The sequence below is a fragment of the Rattus norvegicus genome, chromosome 9 (genome assembly GCF_021556685.1).
Source record: "Rattus norvegicus strain SHRSP/BbbUtx chromosome 9, alternate assembly SHRSP_T2T, whole genome shotgun sequence".
Lineage (NCBI taxonomy): Eukaryota > Metazoa > Chordata > Mammalia > Rodentia > Muridae > Rattus > Rattus norvegicus.
In genome coordinates, this window is record NC_141542.1 from 65,759,988 (window position 1) to 65,773,144 (window position 13,157).

The 13,157-nt window shown below is 38.8% G+C and overlaps 2 protein-coding genes across 50 annotated transcripts in view; one reads left to right on the forward strand and one right to left on the reverse strand.

Annotated features, from left to right (window-relative positions):
• Window positions 1-13,157, reverse strand: part of Tmeff2 (transmembrane protein with EGF-like and two follistatin-like domains 2) — a 287,043-nt gene that overhangs the window by 94,257 nt on the left and 179,629 nt on the right. The gene's annotated exons all lie outside the window — the stretch shown is intronic.
• The window catches only part of LOC108351929 (uncharacterized), a 111,298-nt gene that overhangs the window by 53,135 nt on the left and 45,006 nt on the right, over window positions 1-13,157 (forward strand). For 15 of the 49 annotated variants that reach the window (XR_015629518.1, XR_015629540.1, XR_015629527.1 and 12 more), the window contains 2 exons: window positions 3,523-3,810; window positions 4,332-4,407. The exons of 18 other annotated variants lie outside the window; for them this stretch is intronic. Coding sequence is in view for 2 of the 31 variants with exons in the window: in XM_087568983.1 (XP_087425109.1) it covers window positions 4,384-4,407 (24 nt within the window). In the remaining 29 variants the exon portion in view is untranslated. Of the gene's footprint in view, window positions 1-3,522; window positions 3,811-4,331; window positions 8,406-11,453; window positions 11,560-12,965; window positions 13,023-13,157 lie in introns of those variants that run through there. 16 more of the 49 variants (XR_015629544.1, XR_015629545.1, XR_015629530.1 and 13 more) reach the window with 8 other exon arrangements.

Here is a 13,157-nt window from a genome sequence, read left to right on the forward strand (position 1 = left end):
AAAGTGCCTATATCTTGGGGGATGAGTATGTTACTGATGTTGAGAAAAAAAGGTTTTGAAACCAGATGACAAAATAGCAAGCAGAAGTCCTGATCTAAGAGGCAGTTAGACAAAAAGAGTTGGGATTTTGTTAACACATATGGCTTGGAGGATTGTAGACAACCCCTTTAAGTACCAAGAGTGGGGTACTCCTGTGTCCCAGATGGAAAGAACTGTGGCATATGGGAGAACACTGCTGACGATGAGTATAGCTAGACCTGAAGTAGAAGAAGGTACAAGGATAAAGTTGATGAAGTTAAAGTATGATGCATGACCATAGGAGACCTCCACATGCTGCTGTGCCAGCACAAGTGTACTTTTAACCTGTGGAGAGGGATTTCAATACAGAGAGAGTACAGCCAATGGAGGAGGTTTACCAGCCTACAGAATTGGAATCTTAGTGAGGTGGAGGTCAGGGGCCTTCAGAAGCTACATAATATCCAAACAGGAATTAAGTCCTTCTTATAAAAGCTTAATCATTCCTTCATAGAAAAGCTTCATTCTTTGAAAGAAAAAATTGTTGTATTTTATTCCCATCGTAATGTAGGTGTTAGAAGAAGAGCAGAGAATCCTGGACATTTTCAGCTTGTTCTTTTGTAGATACACAGGCCCAATTATGATTGCTGTACAGGCCCTATATCATGGATCTGGACCAGTGCAAGAACTGTGTGGAAGTAAAGCAATGTCTGCCAGCAAATTCATGGAGGCTTCCTCAGGAGCCCCAGGTCACCTGGCTATTATTACACTGTTGTTGCCTCTCCGCGGCCACAGGGAAATATCTTGGTTCAGTTATCTCGAGTTCCCAGTAGATTTCCTCTTCAGAAGCTCTGAGCCAGTATCCAGTTGGGCATCCTGTCCCATTGAAATAGGAGCTGCTTTTTAGACAGGTCATGTTGCTCACTGAGGTAGGAGATGATGAGAGACATATGTGTGCTCCATTCTATCCTTGTGTAATCTAGTTTATCCTTGAGAGTTCGAGGTTATCCTTGCTGTCTTATTGGCCTGATTCCTGACCACTTACTGTGATGCCCTGGAACGACTGCAGAATGAACACCAGGAATGGAGGCAATATCTTCTGTTTCCTGTTTCATCAATTTCCAGATGTGTTATCAAGAAACTTCCGATTTGGAAACTTTCATAGCTGTTCTGTTAGGATGTGGCCCTTCTGACAGTAGTTGATGTTTCTGTACTGAGATGTCAGTCGCTGTCTTTTCATCCTCTTTCTCTATGATAACAAAATGTTTTCTGAGATTTGTTTTAGACCAGACATGTTTATTTACTTACCAATTTTAAATGGGAGTCTTTTCTTTTTATTACTTGCATATAGGGCCATAGTTTTCAAATTACCCAGTTAATGCTAATTAGCTATCAGTAATAATATTCTTTATCGCTATCTACTATTTTCCTACAACAAGTACTTAAAATAAAGCTCTTTATCACATTAAAGAAAAACTATGAAATATGTCATCTAATGACTCACATGAAGTGGTCAGATGGCTCTACACATGTTATAAAGTTTGGACAATAGGAATGTTTCCAGAAAGTGTTCTCTTTGGTGTGTTCGTTTATTCACTTGTGAGCAAGTTATACCTTATCTTGATCAGCATGTATATTTTGATTTATACGGCTTCCTCTTTACTTGAGTAATATCCATATTCCATTTTTATATCCAAAGCAGGGATAGGTACAAGGAGAAATTCTTCCTCTAATATCTAGGGCCAAAACTTTGATTTCACATGACCAGCCTTCCAACCTGATTATGCAAAAGTCCACTGCTTTGAAGATATCCAAATCTAAGGCTGTATATTTTCAGTATCTATTCATAGCCTTTTTCCCTTTCTTATTGGAACTATATGCCAACAAGAGGTACTTCCCACCTCTTACATAGTAGTAATTTTAGAAATGTTTCTGTGTGCATTTTGAGCATGCCAGCTATCTCTAAAGCAGATTTGATCTCTCAACAAGGTACGAACAATTTTCTGACTAGGGTTGTCTTTATGTTTTTCAAAATTGAGTGAATCTAGGAGTGAGCAGTCATTGTTTCTGTCAAAAATTATCAGGTTTTGACTGTATTTTAAAATATGGTTTCATTGGCCAGTAAAATATCTTCTTCAACTTTGGTATTTTTAAAGTAATATGTATGTATATATGCATGTATTATTGTTGTCATGTCTATAATCTAACATCTACCTATATGTCATATGTGTCATCTATCTTTATCTATTTATCTATATCTATTATCTGTCATCTACTCATAAATTTCTCATTATTAGAATAATCCTGTTAGGTCTTATAGCTAGTAATTATGTTTACTTGGGAGGTGTTTCTTCTAAGTACTTTATATGTATTTCCAGGATGCTTCTCTACTAGCATTAGAGCATCTGAGTTTGGGCTATGCTCCATTTGTAGGATCTGGAAGAACACTGAATGACTCCTACTGAATGAGCGTAATCACATGATCCAAAGTGAATAAAGGCACATTGAAGAAGATTAACACTCAGTAAAGTCTTTCCTTTGAAATTCTGAGAAAGAACAAAGAATGCTGTGTGGGAAGAGGATTGGGGTGAAAATATGATCTAGTTAGATAGACTTTGTGACAGTTACAAATCTCTGGGGTGCAGATTCAGTATTGCTAAAGTACAATACTGCTGTACTCCTTTATTCATAAAATGGTTCTGCATGCATTTCCCATACATAGGGTTTTCTATAATTGATTTATCATAAATACTGAAGTGGATTATATTTTATGGATACTTCCTGTTCTTCATTGTACTACAGGCTGCAATAAGTCAACAGACGCAGTATTAAGCCAGCGCATTACTTCAGCTTAAATATATCATGAGCCTGTAGTCTGTGAAGCACTCAGGACGGTCCTTCAGGGCTTTGTTTCCATTATTTGTTCTTGAACATGGTAGACTTCTGTCTTTAGACAAACAACCTTAGAATGAAGTTGTGAGATTTACCAAATTTAATGGGAAAAAATATTCCGTCCGCATCATGCGCTGTGGAGCTGTGGCAGAGAGCATGGGTAGTTACAGAATGAAATTTCAAGACAGTTACTGTAAAACACAGTTCAAAATTATAATTAGAACTCAACATTGTGCATTTATTTACCTGTCGTCACTTTTAAGCAGAATTCACTTATTTTAGGTTTGTAGAGTAAATGCATTTAACAATATCTAATTCATAAAATTTAAAATATCCTTTGTAACTTGAGCACATGTAGTTGAGGTTTCATGCCTGTGTTTTGTAGGACGAGAAAGATGGATGCAAGAGTTTTCCCTGTTTAATCACTTAATATTGTGTCTAGTCTGAGCTTTCCTCACCTCTTTTCCAGTGATTTCTGCAATACCATTTTCCAAACAGCATCTCTTTCTCCTTCAGTGACCATCAGTGGAAGGAGATGGAGAATTGGGCTACCTCTTTATGCAGCAGAGTTTTCTAAATTAAGTTCATTGCATGGATAATTTCTTATAACCACAGGGCTCAGATGGCTGGCTAGCTGGGAGAAGATTAATGAAAAGCAGAGGCTTGGATAAAGCAGAAATGGATGAGTGTGCCACTCTAGTCCCAGAGAAACAGATGGATACCCAGACAAGGGAGGCGATCAGAAGTTTACTCACTCAGGACTAAATAATTGATACGGAGGAAAGGCCTTGGCCGTCAGCGACAAATCCAGATTTCAAGCTATATTGGGCACTGCATTGGTGACGGTGGAGTGCCGGTGGCTGTTTTGAATGAATGATACCCACCTTTCGGGGACTCTTAATGGTATGTTCAATTTCAATTTAAGGTATTTTTATTGAGCATTTGAATTATTGATCAGGTGATGAGGGATGCGCTTACAACCGAGTGTGAAGTTCCTGGTTAAGTCTGTGCTGGGTAAGGGTTTATCTTAGGCAAAAGTTCAGCATGGAGAAAAGCTTTTTTTTTTTTTTTTAAACAAAACAAAACAAAACAAAACAAAATACAGTTGTTTTTAAACATGCTCAGCAGAAAGACATGGAAAAGAATCCAACTTAAATCGAAGGACTTAGGGAAACTTTCATTTGGCAAGAGCTATGAAGGGTAGGGACCTCCCCCACCCATGTAACAATAAGAAAAGCTTCAGCATATCAGCAAAGTTATGAAAATCAGATCCTGCTTATTCCTTTCTTCCTGATGGGAATAGATTTGTGCCACAGCAATGAAAGATTCTATCTGGAGGCAAGACACTGAATTTTAGCATATGTCTTTTTGACTTGGATAATTTGGAATTGTGTAAACAGATTCTTTGTGCTTCCTTCCTTTAGGTGTGGCCGATAGTCTGAAATGGGGCCGGACGTGGGATGGGTCCTGGCTTGAATGGTAGAGACAAGCCACAGGGAGGTACAGTGTCTGCCTGCATGGCTCAGTCTCTGAACAGCTGCTTTTATATCTGAGCACAAGGAGAAAAGTACACTCCCAGCTGAACTATTTAACCAACACATTTATTTTTAAACTGCAGTTGAACTGCCACTTGGCTAGTCATACATTCTTACATAAAGCATGGGGAAACATAATGGCTTTATTGCTAAAATGCTGGTAAACAATTGGTAAAGAAATAAATACAAATATGGCTTGTGAACTTGTGTTACTCCGAGCCCTTGACTGGCTCTCACTGTTGCTCAGCTCACAGTATCATGAACCCAAGACAATAAATGCCAGTCCTCTCTTGATTGCACATTAGCCCAATAGATATTTTATTGGCACTAAATAGGCCACCACAAGGACACTGGTGCGTCTGCTGCTGGACTTGGTTAAGAAGGGGAGGTACAAAGCTTTGCTTTGCTTGGGAGGAGGAGGCAAGCTGAGGAGTCAAGACAAAGGCATAGGTGAAGGCGGGTGCAACCCGACAGCAGTTCGGTGTGGGGACTGTGTTGCTGTAATAGATGACTATGTGTCGATGCACATTAATATTTGATGAGCATCGCCGTATTATCTTTTATGTGCACTTCCACACTGTTGTGAGGCAGCGAGGTTGCTTTAGACAAGGATTTATATGGGCAAGGGCAGTGGCTTTTACTTGGTGAAATTAGCACACATCCTGCTCTTAGGACGTCAAAAGGGACGCTTGTGTTTATACTGCATAAACAGGCAGAGGCTGGGTCTAGACTTCTTTAAAACACTATTATCTTGAGTGCATAAACAAGGCAGGCAAAATAGTTCCTCTTAAGTGGCACACGGATGCATTTTGTATTCTGCTCCTTGGAAACAAAGATTCAATTTCTGTCATTATAAAAGACCCCGGAAACAGATCTGGGAGTAAAAGCATATGCATTGTGGAGAGACCAATGGAGAAAACACTTAGATCTACAAAGGCTCCTGCTCACGGTTTTCTTTCTTTTTCTGGAAACTGAATACAACTACTGTGTAGCATTATTTGTTCACACAATGCATGACCACATGCACAACGCATTAAAAGGGCACAGTCCTCCAACCTCGCCATAGAAAAACAGATCCCCTCCAAACCCACCCCAAACATAAATGCCAGTGAAACACGTTCTCCAGACATGCTTCGGCTGTCCTGTCCTCTCATGTGTGATAGTTCACACATGACAATGACCTAAATAAGATATTTGAAGAAAGTAGAAGGAACTGATGCTTATAGGGAGGGTAGTCCACGATAACCCAGAACATCAAAATGAGGAAAATTAGTGAGTTCGGCTAATGGAGAGAACAGGCTCTGGAATGATAAAGACAGCCTATCTTAATCTTACAGCATTTGAAGAAAATATGGAGGCCATACCACATACTTTTTATTTTCACAAAACTGCTCAAAATTAAAATCAAAGTTCCATTGAATGATTCCTTTATTTACTTACAGAAAAGTATGCACTCAGTGATAATTATTAGTAGCATAGTATATGCAACAAGGGAATGACAGGTTTTATATGAGGAAAGTATAATCCTTAGGGAGATGTAGTCTACAAGATAATGTGAACATATCTAACTGTGATGGCTAATGTTGACTGTCAGCTAAGTCTGGAAAGGAACCATAACTCAAAAATTGGCTTCCATCAGATTGGACTGTGGGTATATCTGCGGAATATTTTCTTGATTGCTAATTGATGTAGGAGGGTCCAGTCCATTCTCTGCGGTCACCACCATCCCTAGGCAGCTGGGTCTATGCTATATAAGGCAGCTGAACAGTCACTGAACAAACCTCTATGACTCCTGCCTTCAGCTTCTTTCCTTGAGTCCTTGCCCTGAATTTTTTAATGGTGGTTGGTCACTTAGAAATGTGAGATGAAATTAACCCTTTCCTCCACAAGTTGTTTTAGACAAAGGATTTCATCACAGAAAACAACAAACAAAAAATCTGGAAGAGGAAAAGTCTATTTTGCTTTCTTTCTTTCTTCCTGTCTTTCTGTCTGCCTATCTATCCATCTATCTATCCATCCATCCATCCATCTATCCACCCACCCATCCATCATTTATTACAAGGGAAAAAGGAACAATTTCCAGATGTAAGTAAGTGTGGTATCGATTACCCCTGCCTCTTGGTATTGTTTTTCTTCTATAGTTCCATCACCTTTAATGTGGAGCTGATTCTGGAAACTTTTTACTACAGTAAAATTGATAGATACATGGGACCTGTGCATGCATGGCCTGTATATATTATCCTCCATCTGGAACTCTTAATTATTATCTTCAAGTTTTTTAAGTAACTTCAAGAGAAACAGTGGATTGTATGTATGACTGTGACAGCCATATCCAGAGGTACTTGCCAGACATTTCACATATGATGTGCTCAGGGCTTCAAGCACATAGTGTTCCAGTAGCTCTCAGAGTCATGGGAGTTTGTTGATGCTTAAAACAAATCTGAGGTAAACCAATTATTTCGATAGTCAATTATATAGGCGTGCTATCAGCTTCAAGAAGCCTATTCTGTTCAAACCAGAGGAAACATAGAAACACAGAAAGCCATGTCCTAAGAAATGCAAATGACAAAGGGACCTTATGGTTTGGATGTATTACTACTTCCCTGAATTGTCCAACTACTTATTCTGCAAATTATGGTAAAGAGAAAAGATTAGGCAGATTTTGCTCCTCATGGTAGAAAGCTAGTTTTTTACTTCAGAGTTTCTCAGGTCAGGAATGTGGGAAATAGAGGATTTCCTTCTTGCCTTACCCTTGCCCTTGAGAGAACCAGGAGAGGATGAAGAGGAAGAAAAAGGAGGAGGAGGGAGGACAGAGAGAGAGAGAGAGAGAGAGAGAGAGAGAGAGAGAGAGAGAGAGAGAGAGAGAGAGAGATGAGCCACTGAGATTCTGAGATTCTTCTTACTAGCAAGGGCAAACTAGTGTCAAAAACTCCAGGGTGTTTTTATTTCACTTCTTGGTATTCAAGCTTGACCAACTTCTCAACCTTCTGTCTTTTAAACTACTTAATTGTTGGATGATTTGTTATGCAACAATGGAAACCTGGCAGAGCTGTATTTAATGAATCGAGGAAGAATCACCAAACGGAGGACTTTATTATAACCATTTAGGCAGTGCTCCTGATGGCAGAAACACTGAGTAAGGATCAGCCAGCGCTTCTCCAACTGTTTGTTTACAGGATCCCTTTAGGATCCTACAAATACTGAAGGCCACAAGGAGCTTTTAGCTAAGTATATTCCATGTTTCAATATTTACCAAATGTAAAACTGAAACAGGCATTGGAATTTTTAAATATTTAAATTCACTTGGACACAGTAATATTTCAGTATGTCTTGACATATATACTATGTTTTAATGAAAATGGATACCATTTCTAAAAATAACTTTGGTAAAAAGAATGGCAATATATACATTCTTGACAATCCCTTTAATATTTGCCTTAAAAGAAGAAAACTGACTTCTAATACCGTCCTTTGCATTGAATCTGATAAATAATACATATCAAGTAGCCTTTGGAGAACTCCACTGTGCATTTGTGTGAGAATGAAAAAGTCAAATAGTATCTTGGTCCCTGGACTACAAATTGAGATCAACCGATCTAGGGCTGGAAGAGGAAAGAGTCCGGAAGACAAATGGAATGGAAACATAACACTGAAAGAAAACTACCTTTCTCTTAAACACTTGCACACACACACACAATTGTTTATTCAGCAGAGGATTGGGCAGGTATTATCTGATATTAATTCAAAAGCCACTTTCCCCCTCAATGCTTTTGCTTTAGCAAGAGCGCTGGATTCTGTTTGGTTACTTCTATAAGGAAGGGAAGCATAGCAAGTGGTCTGTGTCTCTCCCGTGGTCCTGTATGGCATTATTAAGAATTTTGTCTTCTTGGGGCTGGGGATTTAGTTCAGTGGTAGAGCGCTTACCTACGAAGCGCAAGGCCCTGGGTTCGGTCCCCAGCTCCGAAAAAAAGAACCAAAAAAAAAAAAAAGAATTTTGTCTTCTTAGAACATTTTTCTTGTGTTATCCTACCTAAAATTGTCTATTTATGACCCACTTCTTTAAAAATCTTCTGTTAAGCCCAGATATGCCACCTCCACATTAAATTTTACTTAATCACTTATTTCTTTTGAACAACAAACATCTACTTATGTATTGTATTTTCTAATATAAAGTAAACTTAGTTCTATAACTTTTTAATCAGTTTCATTCACTTCTGTAACTCTACTGCCTGTGGTAATGTCTGCCACTTAGATTATAGGTAAATATAAGTGCTGAGTGAATGGATTAATGCTCAGGGAGAATTGGGTTGTGAGTACAAGCTTTGGGGATAGATAAATGCATCATAAAACAATTCCAAATTTACAAATATAATATCAGAAATATACTGAGCACCAAAGACTGCCCTACATATTTTATGTGCAGTTTGGTAGCAGTCCTATGGGTACTGCTCTCTCTCTTATTTTACATGCATTGAAGCTTAAGTTTGGAGATGATAGGAAATCAACTAAGAACTTAGTGAGGATGTAGGTCCGGCTCTTTTTAGTTCTAGGGAGGGCGCCTCTATCTAATAGATGCAATTAAAATTATGCTCAGACATGGTATGTAATCTCAACAAAAGTGATCCAGATATGTTCTTGGTTTTTGACTTTATAAAAAGTAAAAAAAAAAAAAGTTTCAAGAAAAGCAATTCCTGGCTTTGAAATTGGGTCATTCTGATAATATATGCACTTTAGACTGGAAAAATGAAGCAATGAAAACTTTGACAGTTAAAGATAAAAATTACCTGCTCCATTGAAATGACAGGGCATTGTCAGTCCTACCTGGAACCACTGTGGTTTTACAGGATATATGACACTAGTTGGGGGAGGCCGTGCTCCTCTTGAAGTTACAGATCGGATGAAAGTTAAAGTTCAGCGAGTTAGGTCAGCCATGCCATTTTTCTTCCTTTAAAGCTTTAAAGATGCTTTTTACAAAGCAAATGACCATGGTCTATTTAAAACAGTTTCAGCCTAAGGGATGATTTCCTTCTTTCACGGAAAGGCAGGCACAGTAAAGATAAGGATTCTTTCGGCTTATACTTTTTTTTTTTTTTTTACCTTTCACTCCTGGACATGAGATAGAAATTCAAGATCAAATTGATTCTTTTATCAGGCCTTTAATTAAAAAATGTCATGACCTCCTCATTATTCTGTAGAAATCCTAGATGTGAATCTCAACAAGAGTGGGCTATTATGTTGAGATTACTATGGATGTGTGCAACCTTGGGCAGATTATTTAACTTTTCTCTGCTTCACATTTATGAATAGTAATACAGGCCGGTAAAAGTGTAAGGTCTTCAAAGTCCCATGTAGTCAGGCTTAAGACATTATCGTGATTTGAGAACCAATTCAGGGAGATGGTGAGGAGTCTGGTTTCTGGGTCTGGGTCTGTTTTCTAAAAGTTTCTGTCCCCAGCTCATCAACCATACAAGAGAATACATGGTCTGGGGTATCTAGGAGATCTCTTAACCCTACTTTGCTCAACGAGAGAGTGGGATACTTGTGTGGTCCACTTTAATAGTAAATAAATCATACCTGTGATACAAAAGTTATTTATCTTAAAGGCTCCTTTCTCCAATAACAACAATAATTTTCTAAGACTTCAGAAGGTTGTGGTTTTTCTTGTTTTGAACAGTCTATACAACACTGCCATAATCACTTGAAATATAAAAAGAAACCCTCAAAATCATAGTCATCATTGTTACAATTCCAATCAATTGGTTGGCATGTTTTCATTTCTCTCAAGTCCTAAGATTCAAGACCTATTTAAGTGGTTGTCCTGGAGATGTCTGAGGCACTCCGTGATGAGCTAGGACTTTATCATACCGTGTGAGGAATGAAAAAAACTAACACTAATGCAAATCGTAGTCGGAATAATAAACTTATCCTCAGAGATGCTATTCTTGTTTCATTTCTGTTCAACTTGGGGAGGAAGGGGTTGCAGTTCATCTTCAAGAAAATCCACACTAGGAGCTCAAGGTAGAATCTTGGAGACAGGGACTAAAGCATAGGCCATGGGTGAGGGGGGGTTGGTTCCTTCCTGGCCTGTGCCTGGAAGCATGCTTAGCTTGCGTTTTTATATATCCCAGGACCAACTGCCTGCCTAGAGGTGGCATTGTGTAAAGTGGGCCAGATCCTCCTATCACAATAATTAATCAAGAAAACTCCCTGTAGACATGCCCATTGGCCATGTAAACTGATAGAGGTAATGCTACATTTTAAGTTCTCAGGTAGGTTGACGTGTCAGGTTGGTGAACGGTGAGCAGCAGCACATGTGCTTGTCGTGCACGTATGAAATTCTGCCTTCAATTACATGTACCACAAGATAAAAGGGAAAAGACTGCAGCACAAAAAAGCATGTTGAGAATTTGTGATATGAATTTTAAGAGAAGAAGAGAAGAAATTCCAAGAAACTAGGTTAATGCCAATGGTATGTATGTATATATATATATACACACATACATATGTATATATATATATATATATATATATTCTAATAATCTTAGAAAAAAGTTTCCAAACTCCCTCCCTATAGATGAAAAATTCTGAGATGCAAGAATGGTGAAGAATTTATTCCCAACAACACAGAACAAATGGAAACACCAAAATATAAGGAAAGTCAATCTATACCTAAGCGCTTAGTTAAATTGCTATTAAAAACACAGGAGCCTTTGTTGAGGGCTGATGCAAAGTCTGTGCTATCAGGACACCAGAATACTTTGTTGGATGGATCTAACCGAGCAACCACCTGTGTGACCTTCGCTTCATCCATTTGACTATTCAAGCATCTGTCTCTATTAAATATATCCAACATGAGCTCCGAATTGGTTAGTGAATACAGTAAGGCAGAAGTGGCAGATTTAAAGTCTGACTCAGAGTGAGCACTGTGTTCCTGTGATGGACATGCAGCTCAATCAAAGCTTGAGTATATACCCCGGTAGTGAAGTGTTAAGATTTCTCTTCTTCTGACAGGAGATTCCTAAGAGAATTTATTTCTACGGCTTTGGGCCTCTTCTTTCAATAATGGAGAAAAATGAAAAAAAATCCCCACAATTATTAGTTTTAGGTAAAAGCATTGGTAAGTACATTTTTTTTATTTAAACTTCACCATGAGATATGAATTTAGAGTGCAGTTTTGATATGATGTCCATTTAGCCAAGTAATAGTAGCTTTGTTCTGAGTTCCTTATCCATGGGTTCTTGGCAAGATGTAAATCTATCAGCAAGCAGTTGGCACCATGTAACATTTGTGCTACTATTGTACCCATGGGTGAACTTTGACATGCTGATCATTATGGTAGTTCCCAGGGTTTCCAGCTGGGTAAGACTACTGACTTCCGCTCTACCCACAGAGTCTGTATAGAATCTTCCAATACTATGAAATCTAGCGAGCAGGAAGAAATCTTCCTGGGCAGAACCAATTTGAATTTTTCATTCTCTGTGACTAATGTATATGGCACCTTCAGCAATATGGTAAAAACATACTATATAAAATTCCCTAAAGCATTAAAAATACTTTAAAAGTTTACAAAGAAACTTAAAATTTTACTTAATTACTGAAATGATTATCTCAAATAAAAATTTAAGTAACACACATGAAAAGCTTTTTTTTTTTCCAAAAGATAAAGTCTCCTGATGGAGCCCTGGTTGGTCTTGAACTCCCTACATGAACTTTGGTAGTCTTGAACTCACAGATTTTGCTGCCTCTTCCCCTCTAGTCCTAGGATTAGAGATGCGTGTAAGCACACCTGGCCCAAAACACAAGAAATTTAAAGTTAGGTTTCTATAAGTCTGAAGAGAGCTCAAAAAAGAGACCCTTTTTTCTTTGTCTTTCTCATTTTTTTCCTTCTCATAATTCCACACAGAGAGACAGCCATGAACATGGGCAGATTGTTGGAACAAAAAATGGACTTGTCTCCTTTTTTGTCCTGTTTTTCTTTGTGCTAATCTCCACATTGGTAGGCCCCCATATGGAAAATCAATTTCTGCTTCATTCTCGTCAGCCAGGTTTTATCTTCCTAAATACACCCTTCTTGTCAGAGCCCAATCAAGCATTTGCTCTCTCATGTTGGTGTTGGTAAACTGTTGTCCTACTTTTGCTCTGGGCTGGGATCGTTTGTTTCTTTTTATTACTGTGTCTCAGGCATTATGTCACTGGAGAGCTGCAAGGGCCATTCTCCACCCAATTCTGATCCCCAGGGAAATCAAAGTAGTTTGGGTAGACTCTATGGAGGGGGACGGAAGAGAAAGGCAGCTGGTCCATCTGAGGGCCCACCAGCCTTCTCCAAGGAAGGAGCTTGCCTTGCTTTGCACCATGTGAAGTGCAGATTTTGTGGGGTCAGCACCCCTGCAGTGAAGCTTCCAGGCCGGACTCCACTGAGAGGCCTGTGTGAGTGAGTGCTGTAAGCTGATCATTATCATTTGCTAACTCCGTGTTTTCTTCATTTCCAAAGATCTTTAAACTTTCCGCTTTCTTCTACTGCAGGTGTGAAACACACCTCACATCTGTCCTTCCTCTCCAGTGATGTCAGTTGTCAGTCAGGTAAGATGGTACCACAGTTATAAGCAATCCTAGCACTACAGTGGCTTAAAACAGCCAAGACTTAGTTTTTGTTCCAGGGTGATGGAGTAGGCATCTATTGCAGCACTGGTCGTGACTGTTGCAGGATGAGGAAAA